This window comes from Anomalospiza imberbis, chromosome Z, assembly GCF_031753505.1.
Source record: "Anomalospiza imberbis isolate Cuckoo-Finch-1a 21T00152 chromosome Z, ASM3175350v1, whole genome shotgun sequence".
In the NCBI taxonomy this organism is placed as follows: Eukaryota; Metazoa; Chordata; class Aves; order Passeriformes; family Viduidae; genus Anomalospiza; species Anomalospiza imberbis.
The window spans coordinates 31,883,125-31,900,167 of record NC_089721.1 but is presented as its reverse complement, the minus strand read 5'-3'; the positions used below and the strand labels follow the sequence as shown (position 1 = coordinate 31,900,167).

Genomic DNA, 17,043 nt, shown 5'->3' with positions numbered 1-17,043 from the left:
CACTTCCTGTTCATGTCTTGCATAACTTTACATTGCCAAAATGCACTTGATGTCCTCTTGCCTGATTTTACTATAAAGCAAAGATCCAAAACGTTTGAAAAAACTGTCATCACCATATTACTACTCTTTTTTTAGACTGAAATGACCCAGACACCTTGTATTAGTGCAGCTAAAATGTGTTCCTGGCATAATTTTTTTTTGCTGTGTTTTAATTTTAAACTATGCTTCAGATTAGAAGGATGACACTAGGACAAGAATACTAACATCCTTAATTCTGCAATATTTAAAAATCATATATTAAGAAAAAGGAAATTGTTAAGGAATGGGATCTTTGTTATTGATTTCTGTCAGTCCTCAAACATGAAACATTGGAAGTCCTGTCACAGTGTGCTGTTACTTCAGTCTCAGTGAAGTGGAGTCATCCTTTACTGTGGCAGAGACACATTCTTTCTGCCTAGCTCTGTAAAATACCCCTACAAACCCCAAATCTCTTATTTTCTTCTATTATTTTACCTTCCACCAACATGTGTCAATTCCTCCTTTCCACTGTAAGGTTTCATATTCTTTTAATAAACTTTAAGTAGAAAACGCAAACTGTGTGTCTGTGGGTAATAGGAAACATCTCTACCATGTTTATTTAAGGAAATACCAGTGAAGTTTGGTTCTTAGTACCTATTTAATGTTCATCCAAATAGAGAGCAGTCTCCTATGTCTGCAAAGCTTGCAGGATAGCTTATCTCTTCATGAACTTTTTTTTTTTTTTGATGTTTTGTACTTGAAATACCTGTTTTAAGACTGCATTTGATGTTTTTATATGAACGGCTAGCAACAGCAAAGATTTGAAATGTCCAACAGGAACTACTTTCTTATAAAGACTAGCATAAATCCCTGTGTATTCACTGTACCTGAGCAATCATACAGACAACTCAGATATTACTTCTGCTATCTGGAAATATTTCTTCAAATAACTTTCTTCATGTTTTAAAAGCATTGGACTTCTCACTGCTAAGTTTGTGATTTGAAAAGAAAAATGGCTTTTGCATCTTATCCCTCTTATGCATTACTCGTATACAAGACAACAGTAATACTCCAGTTTTTCTGTCTACTGCTGTGCTAAAATTTAGTTTCAATCCCTTCTTAAGGAACAGTATTATCTGCTATCATTTTTATTAGTCATTTGCACAGACAAAGATGCAACACAAGCCATCAAACAGAAGGTGAGATATTGTAGGAGTACTGCCTACCTACCACAGAGCAGCGGGTTGCACTAGTTTTCATGGCAAATGCCCAACAAGAGCATCATGAAATGAAGCAAAATAGCTTTTTGCAAAATCCTACTGAGATACTCTGTTAGGTCTACATGTTAAGTTCTAGATTGTTTAGTGAAGGATGGCTGAAGGTAATACAATCTACGGACACATTCAGGAAATGCTCAAAAAAGCAAATGGAAATAGCTTTTTAGTTGTGTTGGATTTTCTTATACAAGGGATTACTCTTATATGTCACAAATAAGAGATTTCTGTATGATTTGGTTTTAAACAAATACAAACAGAAATGTACAACCTTTATGAACAATTCCTGTATCAAGCCTGAAACTAAGGAATTCTCATGAACGTGCATTATTCTGAGGGACTACTGTCATATGCAAGAAACTGCACACACACCTCAATCCCACACTATGCTAGAGCTGGCATATATCTTTCCGTATCTTGTTGGACAGGTACAGGACTCAGCCTCTGAAGGGCCATCAGGCTAGCCTCATGAAGCTGAAATTTTATTATTTCGCCTGCAGGCATGCTATACATACCTTTCACCCTGAGAATAATTCAGAAATGCAGAATCATTGAGTAACCTGTCTCACAGTTGAACATTTCTTGCTGCAAAATTATTAAAGCATACATCATCCTTGACATTAAAGGGATCAAAATATTTTTAAGTAGCCAATCACATCCAGTTTATGAATAAAAGGATTCTTAAAACTTTTGTGTTAGTTTAAAATAATTCTGAAGAAATATAAGATCATGTGATCAATATTTTTTTAAATGAAGACAGAAACATTGTTGCAAACTCTTTTACCATTTAATCTAAAACTCAGTGTTCAACACCACTTATAATCACACAACAGAAAAATGGCTAAATGCCATAAGAAAAATGCCTTAAGGCATACAGCTAGGCATTTGAAATTATTTGCAATTTATATAAAGCATTTCCTATCCTAGGCTATTGCCATTAATACAGAAAGTCTGAAAACTTCAGTAAACTGGTCAGTAAACAGTAACTTATTTTACCCATGTATTATATCCACTTGTCATATCACCACAGCAAATTCTGCACTCATGATGTAAACACCCCATTTTATGAAAAGCATGAATTTTAGGTAAATAAAATATTTATGGTAAGCAGTGAAAAAAAATTTCTTGCCAATTCAAGGCAGACTTTATTCCTTTGAAAGCTCACTGTCTTAACTGTTCCAGAACTTTACCAATGCATGCAATATTCTGTATGCTGAACATTCATTTAAAAAAATTCAACTGGCAGCAAAACTATGCAGTACTGTGCTAGCCAAATTTGCAAACGGGCAGAAATTACTTCAAAAGCTCACTAAGTAAAATGTATCCAACATCAGGCAAATTTGAAAAGAAAGAAACAAAACAAAAATAATAAAAAACTCCACCAGAAAACACACAACTGACAAACAAAGCACCCCCTAAATGGTCATTTAGTTTAAATTACATTAGGTTATGTAGCTTGGTATTCAGGCAAAGCCATCAAGCTAACACACTTATTTTCTCTTATTCCTCCCTTAGGACTTCATTGCATTGTATTTGAAATCTTATTCTATAGCAGAAAGAGACAAACAGCATGGTTATTACCCAAGCCCCTCCTTGATACTACTTTCCATTTGAATTTTGGAGACAACTATCCATCCACAGAGCTGGCAATTATGTACATGATATAAACACCATGGTAGAAAACAATTCAGATCAGTGTTGCTGCACCTCTCCCCTCAACACTACCTGACTATGAGATGGCAGCATTAAGCCAGCTAGTTGTATCTGTTATCAGTGAATTTCTGGATCATTGCCGCAATACCAATGGACCTGCCTATACAATCCTTTGAATGATCAAGCCAACTCACCACTAGGGCATTTTCCTTTCCTTTAACAGCACTGGGGGTTTTGTTTCATTGTTTTGGGGTTTTGTTTATTGTTGGGTTAGGATTTTTCAAATTATTTCTTCTCCCTCATCTTACAGCTGTGGCAGACTATATGATTCCGAGCAAAATGAAACAGCAGCTAGCTGACATTACACATTTGTATACATAAAGAAAGCACTGAAAACTCTTTTTCAAAATGAACAGCTGTAGAAAAGGAGTTGGAGCTCTCAGAAAAACAGTGAGAAGGGAAGAAGTAACTGAGGGAGAAAAAAGGAGAGAGCTGCTCCGATTGCAAACCAACTATTATTAAAGTAATATGCACCAAAATGAGCTGAGAATGACTTCAAAGTTTTTATCTCTACCTTAGCATTGTCAAAAAGGTGAGGCTGATAGCTTTCCATAGACTACTGGAACTTCACTAAGAGAGGATTTTAGTTGATCCCTTGCTATACATTAACAGGTATAATCTTACATGTAATGTAACAACAAGGCAAGGGCAAGGATGGCAGATACAGCTCTGTCTTACAGAGAGGAAACCTGCTAGGACTTTAGGAAAAGTGTTTTCCCTCTCTTTCTTTTTAGAACTAGAAGTCTGAGTCTTAGCTCTTCTAAACTAAACAGATTTACCTACAAGTGACAATGTTCTATTTTAGGAGTTAGTACTGCTCACAGCAGCAGTAATGCTGCTGCACTTGTAATGCTGTCTTACAAATGAAATGCAATAAAAGACTACCAAACAAACAAAATCTATACAAACAAAACCTTTCTATTTAAAAAAGTTCCTTCTCAGAAGTCTCATCTGATCTTGGAAATTTAAATTCAGATCACCATATGTCAAGAGACGAATGTTTATTTGCTTTATATTCTACATGTAAGTTTTGTTTGCGATCTCCAACTTAAGAGAGTATGCACTGGATTGCCTTCCAGTCAGAAAGCAGCCCAGTAACCACAGTGCTGCCTCATGGGAATCTAACAATTGATTTCAAGAAAGATCAAGAAGTTTAGCTTCCAAATATTTCAATGACTGAGGGGGCGGGGATGGATGATGAGACAGGGAATTTTCCTGGTCATCTATCTTATTTAAAACATGGATTTTGCTTATCTACATATTTCTACCAATGCAGCATCTGAACAACGCAAGAAAATACTGATCGGTGTATCCTCACATACTACTCTACAGGTACAACAAAGCAATAGAATAAGCACAAAGGAAGAAAATCTAGGCAAAGTTGACCATCTGCTTGAATCTCAGGTGCCACAGGATATAGTGCCAAGATGAAGCTCATCTTGCTGGCTCACCATCAACCCACCATTGCCAAAAGAGTCTACTTCTCTGAAAATAACATAGGCTACATATCTAGCCACTTTATTATCTTATTTGTATTTTTAAAAAGAAACATGAGCAGAGCCAAGTGTTCCAGTTTTTGACTGATCATTATTCAGATTCAGTAAGCTTTAATTACTTAATGGATTAAGAATGAATTTACTTCAAGTCAGGTGTTTTTTAACATCTGAGAAACATCAGCAGCTTTATATGACAACAAGTTCTTAAGTTCAACAGCAGATTGCACTGCACATGGACAGAAAGGGAGACCCAAATTTCCAATAAGGACTCAGCCATATTGTGAAAGCAAGACATCCCAACTCCTCAGGTTGCTATTTACCCACCTGAATAGGCATACATTGTTCATCTGATCACTAAAATGATTACAAAATAATCCTACTTAAGTCTATCAAGCCACTCCAGCATGAATTTGACACTAAATATATGTAAACTTAAAACAAAAACAATCAGATCACAGGCATTTAGAACTGACAACAGAACAATCAGATCACAGGCATTTAAAATTGACTACAGTCTGACTGCAAAGGCAGAAAAATCAAGTAAGTGTCAATACTGGTTTGCAAGTAGAAGAAAAATCCAATTTACACTATTCTGTTCAACACTAATGGGAATACACAGGACTATAAAAGATTATCAGATTTATTTAATGGAACTCAGTGGTTAGACAGTATTTTTAGATGTAAGTTTTAACATGCGATCTTTGCAGGTAAACTGAGAATTTACTATGCTTGCATCCTCCTTATCATTCTAATAGTTTGTATCAAATAATCAATGCATGCAATACAGTGTACAAAAATGATCACCTGAATATGGCAGAGAGCGATACTGCCAAAACTTAATATATTAGCATGCAGATACAGACAAATAGATGTTCACCTTAAAAATTACATAATTTTGATCTGTTCAACATTTCTGCTTGAAAGTAAGTCCAAATAAGGCATGCTGACAAGAAAATAGGTTGAGAAGGAACCTCCTTGAAAAGCTAGCATATATGAATAATAATGACAGTTCACTGGCAGTTTTACATTAAATGAATAAAAATTTCACTATCTTGCTATAGGGAAAAAAAAAATCATGCTGCAAGTAGGACACCAGATGTTTTTGGGACTAACACTGCGTCACACAAATATTGGCCCAGATCCAAAGAGACAATTAGGACACCACGATCCTAGCAAGACACTCTTCCTAAACGTCAAACCAATTTACTTTAATTTATTACATAGGGAATTTACAGCCTATGCTGTAGGTATATTCTGAAATAACTAAAGTCTTTAAAAGCACACTGCATTATACTTAACATTTAATACTTTGAAAGCACTGCACTGCATCCCATGACATAAATTATTTATGTTAAAGTAAAAAATTATATAACCTCAAATGGTTAAACCAGCACAGCTACCAGGAGGAGAAGACCTAATGGAAAAAGTAGTCTAAGTCTGATACTGTCCTTAAATTACCACATTTTAAAGAATGGCATCCCAAAATACACACCTTGCAGTGTTCTACAACCTACAGTATCCGAGCTGATTAAGCACTGACATCAGCAGAGAAGCTTCGGCTCTCTAAACGCATTGTTCACCACTGCAAAGTGCAGAGGAGAAGCAATTATTTCAGAACCCCATTGTGAATATATAGTTTTTCCTTTATCTTCAAGAAAATCTATATAAAAAACCAATGTTGTATTTTGACATACATTCCAAAGCAAATTTTCACAGAAAAAATCCCATAAATCTTACTACCACATTCATGATTTCAAGGATTATTAGGCAGAGATAATATACTTACAGGATTAATTCAGTTAACTTCAGGTATGTAAATACAGTCGTTGTGTAAAAATAAGTGCTGCTTCTTTCACTGTTTTCCACTGTGTGCACACATACACCAAAAAAAAAAAGAAAAAGCAAAAAGACAAAGAAAAGCATAAAGAGAAAAGTGATTCTGTTTTATTTCTCAATATCCATGAGGTTTCATTAATGAGTTATCAAGCAAAAAGAATAAAAGTTTCCATGCCAGCAGCTGGCAACAGAGGCACTCTCCATAGCCGAATTCAAAAGAAATGTCAGTGAAGTGGCAGCAGCTACAGTTAATGCTGGAAGCTGATGCCTCTGCAGGAAGAGGATGCTGGGAGATTCTACCAATCTGTGCTGCAGCCTAATTCTAATCCATCACTCCTAACTGCAATGGGAAAATGGAGACATGGGCAACACAAAGTAATTTATATTTCAAGACAAAAAAGGAGTCACCTTAGTATTGCCTGGAAAAAAAAAATTCCACAATTAAAGTCAGACAGAAAAGGAAAATAAATATGCTAAGGAAACTGCAGTAAAGTATGTTAAAGAACTGCAGGAACACTAGATCAAGTACATGAGAGTTCATAGCAAGGAAGACTGAAGAAAAATAACTAACTCATTTTTGGTTTTCTTTATTTGACAGTACTCAACATCACTTTTTTTTTAAATTAACCATTCAACATTCTTTCCCTCAGAAATCCAAATTTTTAGCTAGAGTTCTATGACCAAAACAAATCACTGACACAGAGAGCTGCTAATAAACAGTTTTGTTCATGAATATCAGCTGCAACAGAAGAAAGCAGGAGTCAAAAGCAAAACAGCTACAACACAGATAGTTTTATCACCTTGGTGTAATCTCTCTAGATGAGTTATGATGAAAGCTCAGCTGCTTACATGGGAGCTAAGCAGCAGAAAATTAAACTATGTCTTCCACTATTACCTTCAAAAGGTATTCTTTAGAATTGTACCAACTGGACTAATAGTACCTAGTTCTAGCTATGTTTACTGTTATGAACTGGCTCAAACAAATCTTTTAAAGCAAAATGCAGGAAACCATGGGTTTGCATTTACTTATTTCAGGTACATGCAAAGTAGCATCAGCAGTAATACTTCAAACCAATTTACTTAAACAATTTACTTTTGTTAAAACTTTCTTATTTGTAATATACTGGGAAACAATTGCACAGTATTTTTTACAACACCTGTGGGAACTAAGGGCTATGATCAGGTGAAAAAGGTTTCATAAATCGTGTAAAACGCTCAAAGAGATGAGATTGACACCTGTAATTTATCGACAACAGTACCTTTAAAATCGGGGCATTCTACCTTTTCCATAAAACTTGACCCAGTAGTGTTAAAGACCAAGGAGTTCAGAGAAATATATCCAAGTTCTCCACCATGTCATTTGAAGCAGTGCTTATGAATATTGTCAGTTAATATACTAACAATATTAGGGGCAGGGAAAGTAGAAGTGCCAGGATTTCTGTGACCTTGCCTACACATGAAGAATAGACACGTTTCAATCAAGGTTGCCCAGCCACAAAGAAGTCAACTCAATTTCCCCACAAAATATACAGTGTTCAGTTTTTAATGCAGTGTAAATTTCAGACAGTCCACATTTCAGACAAGCTGACATTCCAGGTTCAGAAACTACTTTCTAGAAAAAGCTGAGTGAGTCAGGAGAACATTTCCACAAAACTGACAAAAACAAGCTTTCTGTCTGCAAATATCTACACATGCTCAAAAATTTTCCCCTGGACTGACTTAAAGGAAAATGTACTAATACACATATACTAAACCTTCCACACAGATTGATCCCCAAAACACTCTTCGACAGCATTTACTCAGGGAAGGGGAAGGGAAGGAAGAGGTGGACATGCCATAACCAAATCAAACAACCAAAGCAACACTATTAAAAACCAGGACTCTTTTTTTTTTTTGTTCGATAGCATAAAATAAATAAACAGGTAAATCTGGGTTCAATCTGTTTTCCTTAAAAACAATCCTACTTCTCAACAAATTCTGACCCATTTATTCTTTTTCTTCATTGATGAGTTAAAACTCATCTTTCCATTTTCTTATCTAAAGCACTTACATTTTAATAGTTGTACCATAAATCCAAAAGTCTACATCACTTTCCAAGTCTTAGAAGTTATACAGAGAAAGCAATTCCTGAGCTGCAGGGCTACAGATAGTGTTATGCAGTCTTTATTAAAGCATAGAACAAACATTATTTTCCTGAAAGACCTTTAAAGAAAGAAAACACAGATATGATCATGTATTCTAGCATAATATCAAGATTCCAACATCATACTTAAATAAATTCCAGAAGTCTCCAGAAAGTCCCACCCTAAAAATACAATGTGAATTTAAAGCCACAGTGTTAATTGATTTATAATGAAAGAACAAGCCACAGAACAGCAAAGAAATATTTACACTCAATTAAGACAGATTTTTTATCCCAGTGAACATGGGATAAAAGAAAAACATGCTGTGGTATTATTTTTGTGCTCTAGCCTTTCAGCAAAGGCTTGCAAAAAGAATAACAGGTTGGGGAAAACATGCAGACTTTTGGGCTCTTCTATGTACAATGTCTCTGAAACGGTTTGACTTTGGATTTTTGTTTACCTCCTCTCCTCACTTTCTAAGGAGTTACAAAGACAAGTGGAAATGCACATTTCAAAGTGAATAGAAGATACCAGTACAAACAATAGCACAATGTGGCCTGAAGTCTTCTACTGAAATACAAGCACAAAGAAATCTTACAGCACAGGTAAAAGGTGTAGTGGCAATAAACAGGTGTTTACACATGAAAATGTGTAACCGTGAAAATGTGCAAAAAATGGAAATCGCTCCAAGTTTAATCTATCTTAGAACTGTTCGGGGTGGGGAAAGATTAGAGAGGTAAAGTTGATGTAACATTACTGCTGTTTCAAATCATGAAACTCACAATATAAAGTAGCTAGTGTGTCATATTTTTATATTTATGCACCTATGAAAATATTATCTTCTAGACAAAAACTACCTTTACTGGAACTTTTTTCCCCTAACCTTGAGGGTCAAACATAAGAAAATATAATTTTGATCATTTAAATTGTCACAGCTGCTTCTCACCATCTCAAGACTGTCAAAAAAAAGTTATGAAGACAGGAACTGTTCCTAAAAGTTTTTGGCTTCTTGAATTAAAATTTGAATTTAGAGCCATTTCCTTAACTGTTCTATTTCATTCACTGACAAAACACTCACATGTTCAGGTGTAACTGAAATCTTAACTACACATCTAAGATTACAAGGATAACCTGCTCTAACTTCCTTAAACACTTCTGGCCCTTAATCTATCACCCCAGTAATACCACACAGAGCTGCTTTGGCAGGATCAAGGATTAACAGTACGCAGCTTCGGGTAGGGAAAGAAAATGCCAAAGAGAAACAACGATGTCTCTTTTTGCTCACACTGATAAAGACAAAAAAATTCCAGGAGTTCCATTCTTGATCAAAAATCATCTGTCTGCTTTGCTTACAGAACGCAAACTCCCACTTTTCAAATACTTAATGTTTTTATTGTGTTTAAATGAGATCTCACTATCTTTCCACTGATGACATAACACAGGGTCTGGTGTCTGAAATTTCTATTAAAATAGCACAACGTGAAGACTTCCTCTGCATATGACCACTTGCAGCAGTTAGGCAGACTAGCATGTTTCTTCCCAAAACCAACCACAGAGCATCTTCATACAGAGCGTCTACATACCCACACAGCTATCATAATACAGTTGCTCTAATGCTGCTATTCATGTACATAAACCTCTTATATTGGGTTCGTAAATAAAGGCACTATCTTTGCCTTTATCTCAAAGAGAAAGACTGCATGGCAATCTAAGAAGACTGCACAGATAAACAGGACTTGATGGCTACTTATTCCTTTCACATAGAGATGACATTTTAAGGAACATTTTAAGTTAGTAAAATGAGATGGACAGAAATACCAACAGAATTAATATTTCATATACGTTCTAAACAAATAGAGAACTTCAGAAATCAAAATAGCAGTGGCAAGGTCAGTGCATGCTGAGCATAATACAGTGATGGTTAAAAACTGTTGAGAACTCAAACCACTTTCAATCTAGTTGCAATGCCAAAGTCAATATAATTTAGAAAATTACACTCTGGCAACAGAAAACATGAATATCTACATTCTACAAAGAGATTTTCAGTATTATTTGAGTAAAAATTAAGATAGAAGAAATATTTTGAAAAAATCAAAGTAGAGAATTATCTTTCTCAGTAAGACTAAAAGTTGTAGTTTTTCCACAGTAAGATTTAGGTATTGATGAGGCATTTTTAGTGAGCATTAAATAAAAGAATAAACTACACACAAATCTGGTCCATCTATGTATGTTTTTGTACCTGTAGATGCTTGGCAGCCAGTAGGTAACTTAGTCAAACGCATCCACCCAGGCCAAAACTTGGAAGCAGACACTCCAGTGGAAAAATGCTAAAAAAGCATCCTACCACCACAAAACTTCTTGTCAGAGGCTTCAGTTTCCACAACAGAAATCACGGTTTGCCTCTAGATACTCAGTTCCTTTTACAACAGAATATGCCAATTAAAGTAGCTTGAGTTAACACAAACAGGTAATGGTGAATTTACTTTGATAATTATTCCACCTATTATCTTTGGAAGGTTGAAGATGGTCTATCAATTGTTACTGTCAAACCAGTACTTTGAAAACTCAGTTTTGTTGGCAGGGAAGATATTAAATGCTAGTGCTTGCTTTAAGTAAAACAGCAGAGTGACCTACTGTAATAGTCTTTCTTCAGCTTTAGTACCAGTAAACAAAATTTACAGTAAATAACTCTATTTAAAGGTTTCTTCATGTTTTACAAAGCAAGTATTTTGTGATCATTACATGTTTTGGAGTTGCTGTTTATATCTACAGTAATTACCATGAGTAGAAGATAAGAAAAGAGTCTAGGCAGAGAATCTAATACATTTAAACCACTGGAGCAAAGACTGATTTCCTCCTGGGCCTGTCGTCAGACATGAAAGCCAGCACATGAGATTTAAGGAAGGATTTTACCATATTAAGGTAACTCATTGCCCTTTCAACATCTAACCTGCACAATCTGGTATCTATCAGTAAGCAATAATATTTAAAGAATAAAGCCAGTTGAAGTAAAGTTGGATTAGCAAAACCATTCACTAGCATCTCCTGATGTAAAATACAGAGCTGTGTTACTCTATACATATTTTACACTAAGAATTGAAGAGTGGTGTGTGAAATAATTTGAAGAACTGGTCGTTACACATTCTTTCCCAATTCTCTAAACCAACATGATGATCTGACAGAATCTGAACCAAAACTGATCTCAAAAGTAAACATGAGTCTTTGTTGACCCAACTCACTATAAAAAAAAGTCCATTTTAGTTAAATTCAATAGGATATAACTAACTGCAACAAAGCACTCAAACCAATGCCAGGCATATCATCACAGAGCTCTAACAATGCCACCTTTCTATCCAAAATAAGGGAGAATGAAACACTGACAGAGAAAAATTATGAAAGTGAGTATTAACAAAAGCAAAATTAAAAAAACAGACACAGCTTCCCAGAAGCTTAAACCTCTGGCCATTCATTGTTTCAATATAACAATGAAAAAATTACAATTAAAGCTCTGTTCATAGATAAAGAAATATCAGGAACAACCAGTAGGACATTAAATTTACAAAAGGCTTTCCCTTGGGCAAACTACTAGCATAATCTGAAAAGTACAATCAAAGCATTTCAAGAAAGATAAGATGGAAGATTTTCACAAAACATTCCAAGATTTTTTTTTCAGTTCCTCAGGCACATTTTTTAAAGTAGCCATATCTTTGAAAGAATTTGAGAAAGGGGAGTCTAATCCAGTGAAGAGTCCTGCCCAAATACAAAAGAATATACACATTCACTATGTTCAATGTGATATCAAGTAACAACAATTTTTTGTCCCATTAATATTCTCTCTATCATCTTTCATTTACTCTTCTATACAATGCCTATTGCAGATAGAAGCAATACCAGCCAGAATAAAATGACATTCTAACTTCTGTTATAAAAAGTTTATCTATTAGACAGCTATGAACACAGAAGAGACACTCAGAAAGAACAAATCAAAGCTCTGCATGCCAAAAATAAACAACCATGCCCAGTTCAGACGTCAATAGAAAACAAAAAAAAAAAAAAAAAAACCACTTTCTCATAGAACAAATGAATATTGGATAAAAATTCTCATACAGTATTTCAAGTTACTCTCGTCCCTGTCCCAGGGAAAACAGAGGCCGAAGAGACAAGTTACCCAATCATAGACAAACTGCTAGGCAGTCAAGGAAGAATAAGCAATCATTAACAAGAAGAATTCTTAACTTGAACATATCAGGGTCTTGTTTCCTTCTGAGTGTCAAGAAACAATGTTTAATTTTTCTCAGTTCTACACAGATCAGACCTTTCTATTCTAGGAAAGATACAGAGGGTCTGGCAATCTGTAAAATACAACTTGCCAAGACCATGGATGTTTTGGCCATGAAGTTCAGTCCAAACCTACAGCTGGGTCTAGAAGTGTTTTAGCAATCTGAGGATATCATCAGAAGTCCACTCATCATGTGTTTCATGACGTAAAAATGCAATAAAATCCTGGAGAAAAACGAAAACCACTTACAAACAGCATAATGTGTTTTCATCACAGTGTAAGAAAGGTGTTGCTTCAGCATGAGATCTTACACCAGAGAAGTGATTATCTCACTTCATTAGGGGAAAACATCTGTGCAGCAGTATATAATAAAGATATAGCAACTTCCATTTGAAAATCTTGCTTAGATGGTCTTGTATAATGATCCAGAATTTTCCTCATAATGTTAAGCGACTATATTTTCACCATACAAAAATGTCTAGAGCTGTCAGTATGTAACTCAGTTACTAGATTTCCTGGTTTAATTCCTTACAATGTTCACATTTGTTGACAAATATTTCATCACATACACCAACCTAATTATACTTTGTTTCTCAACTCTTGAGGACTTTAACTGTTCTGAAAAATGTGAATGTAGTCAGTGCATATAAAATTATGCTTCCCTGGAATGGTGTGCACACAGTACTCCATTTCTGTATAAGGAGTTTCAACAAACGCACATTTTTAAAAATTCTACTTACACAGGGATGTTTTCATAGGCATCTTCAAAGTTTTCCTGCAGAAGAAAGAAAGAAGTTTCAATCTAATGTGTAAATGTTTCATAAAACAGCAGAAATTTACCATTACCTGATAGCACTTACTTCTGCAATAGACAGTAATCATCAGGATAGTCACAGTCTACTGATTGTTTGCTAAGCTTTCACTGCAAATCATTATACAGAGAGATTTCCTATGGGCCTACTACATCAGACTACAGCTGAATGAAACCAAAGATCTTTTCCTTTTTAGATCCTAAGCTTCTAGCATGTAAATCACAGAAGGCAATACAGGCTTATACCTCAGGAGTTCATGCAGCACATGTGACATATTCAGGATGCACTAGCTGAACAGTATAATCTACACATGAAACAAAAGATGTTCTGTGCATACACCTGATATGCAGGCTGGCCAGAGTATATACAAAGGGTCTGGAATGCATGACAGATAGCAGGCACGTACAGCCAGCTCCCACATTAAAAGCTGTTATGTGAACAGATTAGTCCAGAAATCTAGAAGTTGTTTCTTTCCACCTAGACTCAAAGCTCTTTCAACCTAGGTTCAAATTTCAAAATGAAATAAAGGAAGAAATGCACAAATGTAAAAATGAGCAGAACAGCTTAGCTCAAAGATAATTTATTTATGTATCCAGTTTCCAAAACTGGGCTCTAGAAGCATGTGGCAAGGACGAATGGGCTACAGCACTCCCCCACATATCCCTCCCCAGCTCACACTTTCCAGCCTCTGGCAACTCTGGGTGTTCACAGCCCAAATACAGTCTGACCATCTTGTGATTTTCAGTAGATTTCTCTTCCAAATATCAGTCCAATTTCCTCAGTCCCATGTAGACTTTGTTTTATTCACGAGTTATAACATTAGTAAGGAATTCCATAAGCCTGATACCCATTTTGTGCAAAATAAGAATTTCTACTTGAACCTGGCTCCAGCTACCTTTGTTTAACAATTCCTAGTTTTATTTATTCAAAAACAGTAAAGAATCAATTAGTACTTGCTCTTTCCTTGACACTTAAAATTTTGAAAGCTTTTGTTACATCATCCAATTCACCTCTCTTCTGAGCCAAAGACTGCTTCTTTACTCAGTCACTCTTCAATCAGAAACCATTTCCTACTTGTAACTGTGCTTTCTGCTCTTTCCTTATAAAACTGGAAGCATGAGAACAGATTTTTAACATATCCCAGGAAGATACCTGGAGGAGACTAATCCCCATTTCTGTACAGCCCTTTTCAGTGAGCTGCACAGAGTCCTAAGATCTCTCTGGAGTCTTCTTTTCTCCAGCCTAAACTTCCTTAGCCCCTCCTCACAGGATTTGTGCTCCAGACCCTTCACCAGTTCCATGTCCTTCTTTATACATGCCATAGTACCTCACTGTCTGTCTTGGAATGAGGGGACTAAACCAGAACACAGAATTTCAAGAGTTGCTTCACCAGTGCCAAGTACAGGTGGAACTTAAAAGCACTCAGAAAAAGCCAATTAAAAGAACTCCGAAAAGGCCAGTTAAATGATCCTCCTGACCTGTGGAGAACCAGAGTTTCAAAAAGCTGAATAGAAACTAAGAGGAACACCCTGAACAGAAATTCTGCTGCCCATGTCTCACCTCAGACACTGATACAAGTCACCAGTCTTCTAATAAACTTCTTCACTAAAGACTAGTTGCCTCCTTGAGACACTTCTGGAGACAAGAAAAGAAATTCAGCAGAATAAACAAGAAAAACACACTCATAGCTTTTAGAGCACAATTCCATTTCTCCTAAGTGAACAAACTTGAAAAGCAAAAGTCAATGTACTTTTCACTGTCAAGTACTTAATAAAGAATAGTAATGACCAGAAGTTCACATGAAAAAATATCTGTGATGTGAACCTTTCACAGGGTCTTTCAAACCTTCATACAAGGGCAGCACTTACAGGAAGAAACAGAGAGAGAATTTGCATTCTGTCTAGCTAAATGCCTCCTTTGCCTAGTGGCTTCTGAGTTTTGATTCTGGCCATTCACACTGCTCAAATGGCTGTCCACACATTTAAAAGGATGAAGTACAACCTTAGTGTTTTTCCCCAAACATCAAGGCATAGGGAATAGTCACAGCCTTTCAAGGGACTCCTCAAAGGTGCTAAAAACATCAGTGAAGGGAGCTTGTATGTTAAAAAAAAAAAAAAAACAACAACAAAACAACAAAAAACCAAAAACCCAATCCATAGGTTTTTTCTGAAGTTTCCCATGTCTTCCTATTCCCACTGCATGCAAAATGGGTATTCAAAAGTATTTAAATGATATCTTGGTCCCATTTCCACAGACTTAGACAAATTTGCTGTACAGACTCTCAGAAAAAAAGCTGGGGGCAGTAGAAAAGAAGCCCAGCCATTTTCTACTCCATTCCATGTCCATTACAACAAAAAAGTGACTTCATCTTAAGGTGTAAAGAAAAGGACTGGCACAGAGGTAACCAGAATAGCTCCCCCCTGATCAAGTTATAGGAGTGATCACATTTAAAAAGTACTCAGGACATATTCGCTCTTTTTCCAGTAGTCTGCTAAAATCTACTTGTAAATTAAGCCGGTTCAACAAAAAAATTGAGTGAAGTGCTACATAAAATACACAGCATCTTAAAGGCCTAAGGCTGTATTTACATTCCAGCACTGCAAGTTACAGCTGACACAGGTGAGAAGCCACAACAGTTTCCAGGAGTGCTCATTCATTTCAGTCTACAGCAAAGCAGGCTATTTAATACAAGGGAAGTGTTTCTACTTAGCACAAACAAAGGGCATTGTCAGGCATTGTTCACAGCAAAGACTGAATGTGACCTCCACACTTTAGCACAGAACACCATTTCCATTATTTACATGGCTGAAGAGACTGAGATGGATGCAGTCCTTCATCCATTTCCTTTGCCTGGTTCAGGTTTTTCCTGCAGCAGGTCCCAAAAACTCCTGCTCCAGTATGTCCTTGCTATAATGGTGTCCTGGCCACAGGACATACATACAGCAGAAATCTCCAGGAAATATGAACTGTTAAATCCAAAAAAAGGACAATAAAGTCTTTTTTCAGACATTCTACTCAGAAAAAGAAATACATGAACACAAACTAGTACCAAGAGAAACAGTTTGACAACTATCTTGCTCAATACAATGCTGATTAATGCTGCAATTCACAGATTTTTAGTGCACTTTTTCCAGAGTACACATCCATCCAAGAATTGAAAACACATAAATATATGTAAAACTGCCACTAGATGGCATGACTCAGACTTTTCCACAGATATCCGAAAATCATTAGCACAAGATTTAGCAAAATAAAGCTGTCTCAAAATTATGCAAAATTATGTTTCTTGAATTGCAGTCTTTTGTTTGTTTGATAATTGCATTATTTCTTTAAATCTTTATGATCTATCCTTTTCAAGAAGCAAACAGGCTTAAAAACAACTAAGTTTACATAACTTAGAGATGCTAATATGTTTTGTGAAGCAAAGAAAGTGAAAATCAGACAGAGATATAAATGGACACAGTGTACTAATAAGAAAAATGGAAGAGTTCC

At 35.8% G+C, this 17,043-nt stretch overlaps 1 protein-coding gene across 2 annotated transcripts in view; it reads right to left on the bottom strand.

Moving 5' to 3' along the window:
- TTC39B (tetratricopeptide repeat domain 39B) overlaps window positions 1-17,043 on the bottom strand; it is a 75,420-nt gene that overhangs the window by 35,899 nt on the left and 22,478 nt on the right. Inside the window, exon 2 of one of the 2 annotated variants that reach the window (XM_068177523.1) lies at window positions 13,480-13,514. In XM_068177523.1, coding sequence (XP_068033624.1) covers window positions 13,480-13,514 — 35 coding nt within the window. Of the gene's footprint in view, window positions 1-6,287; window positions 6,427-13,479; window positions 13,515-17,043 lie in introns of those variants that run through there. The other variant, XM_068177522.1, reaches the window with a different exon arrangement.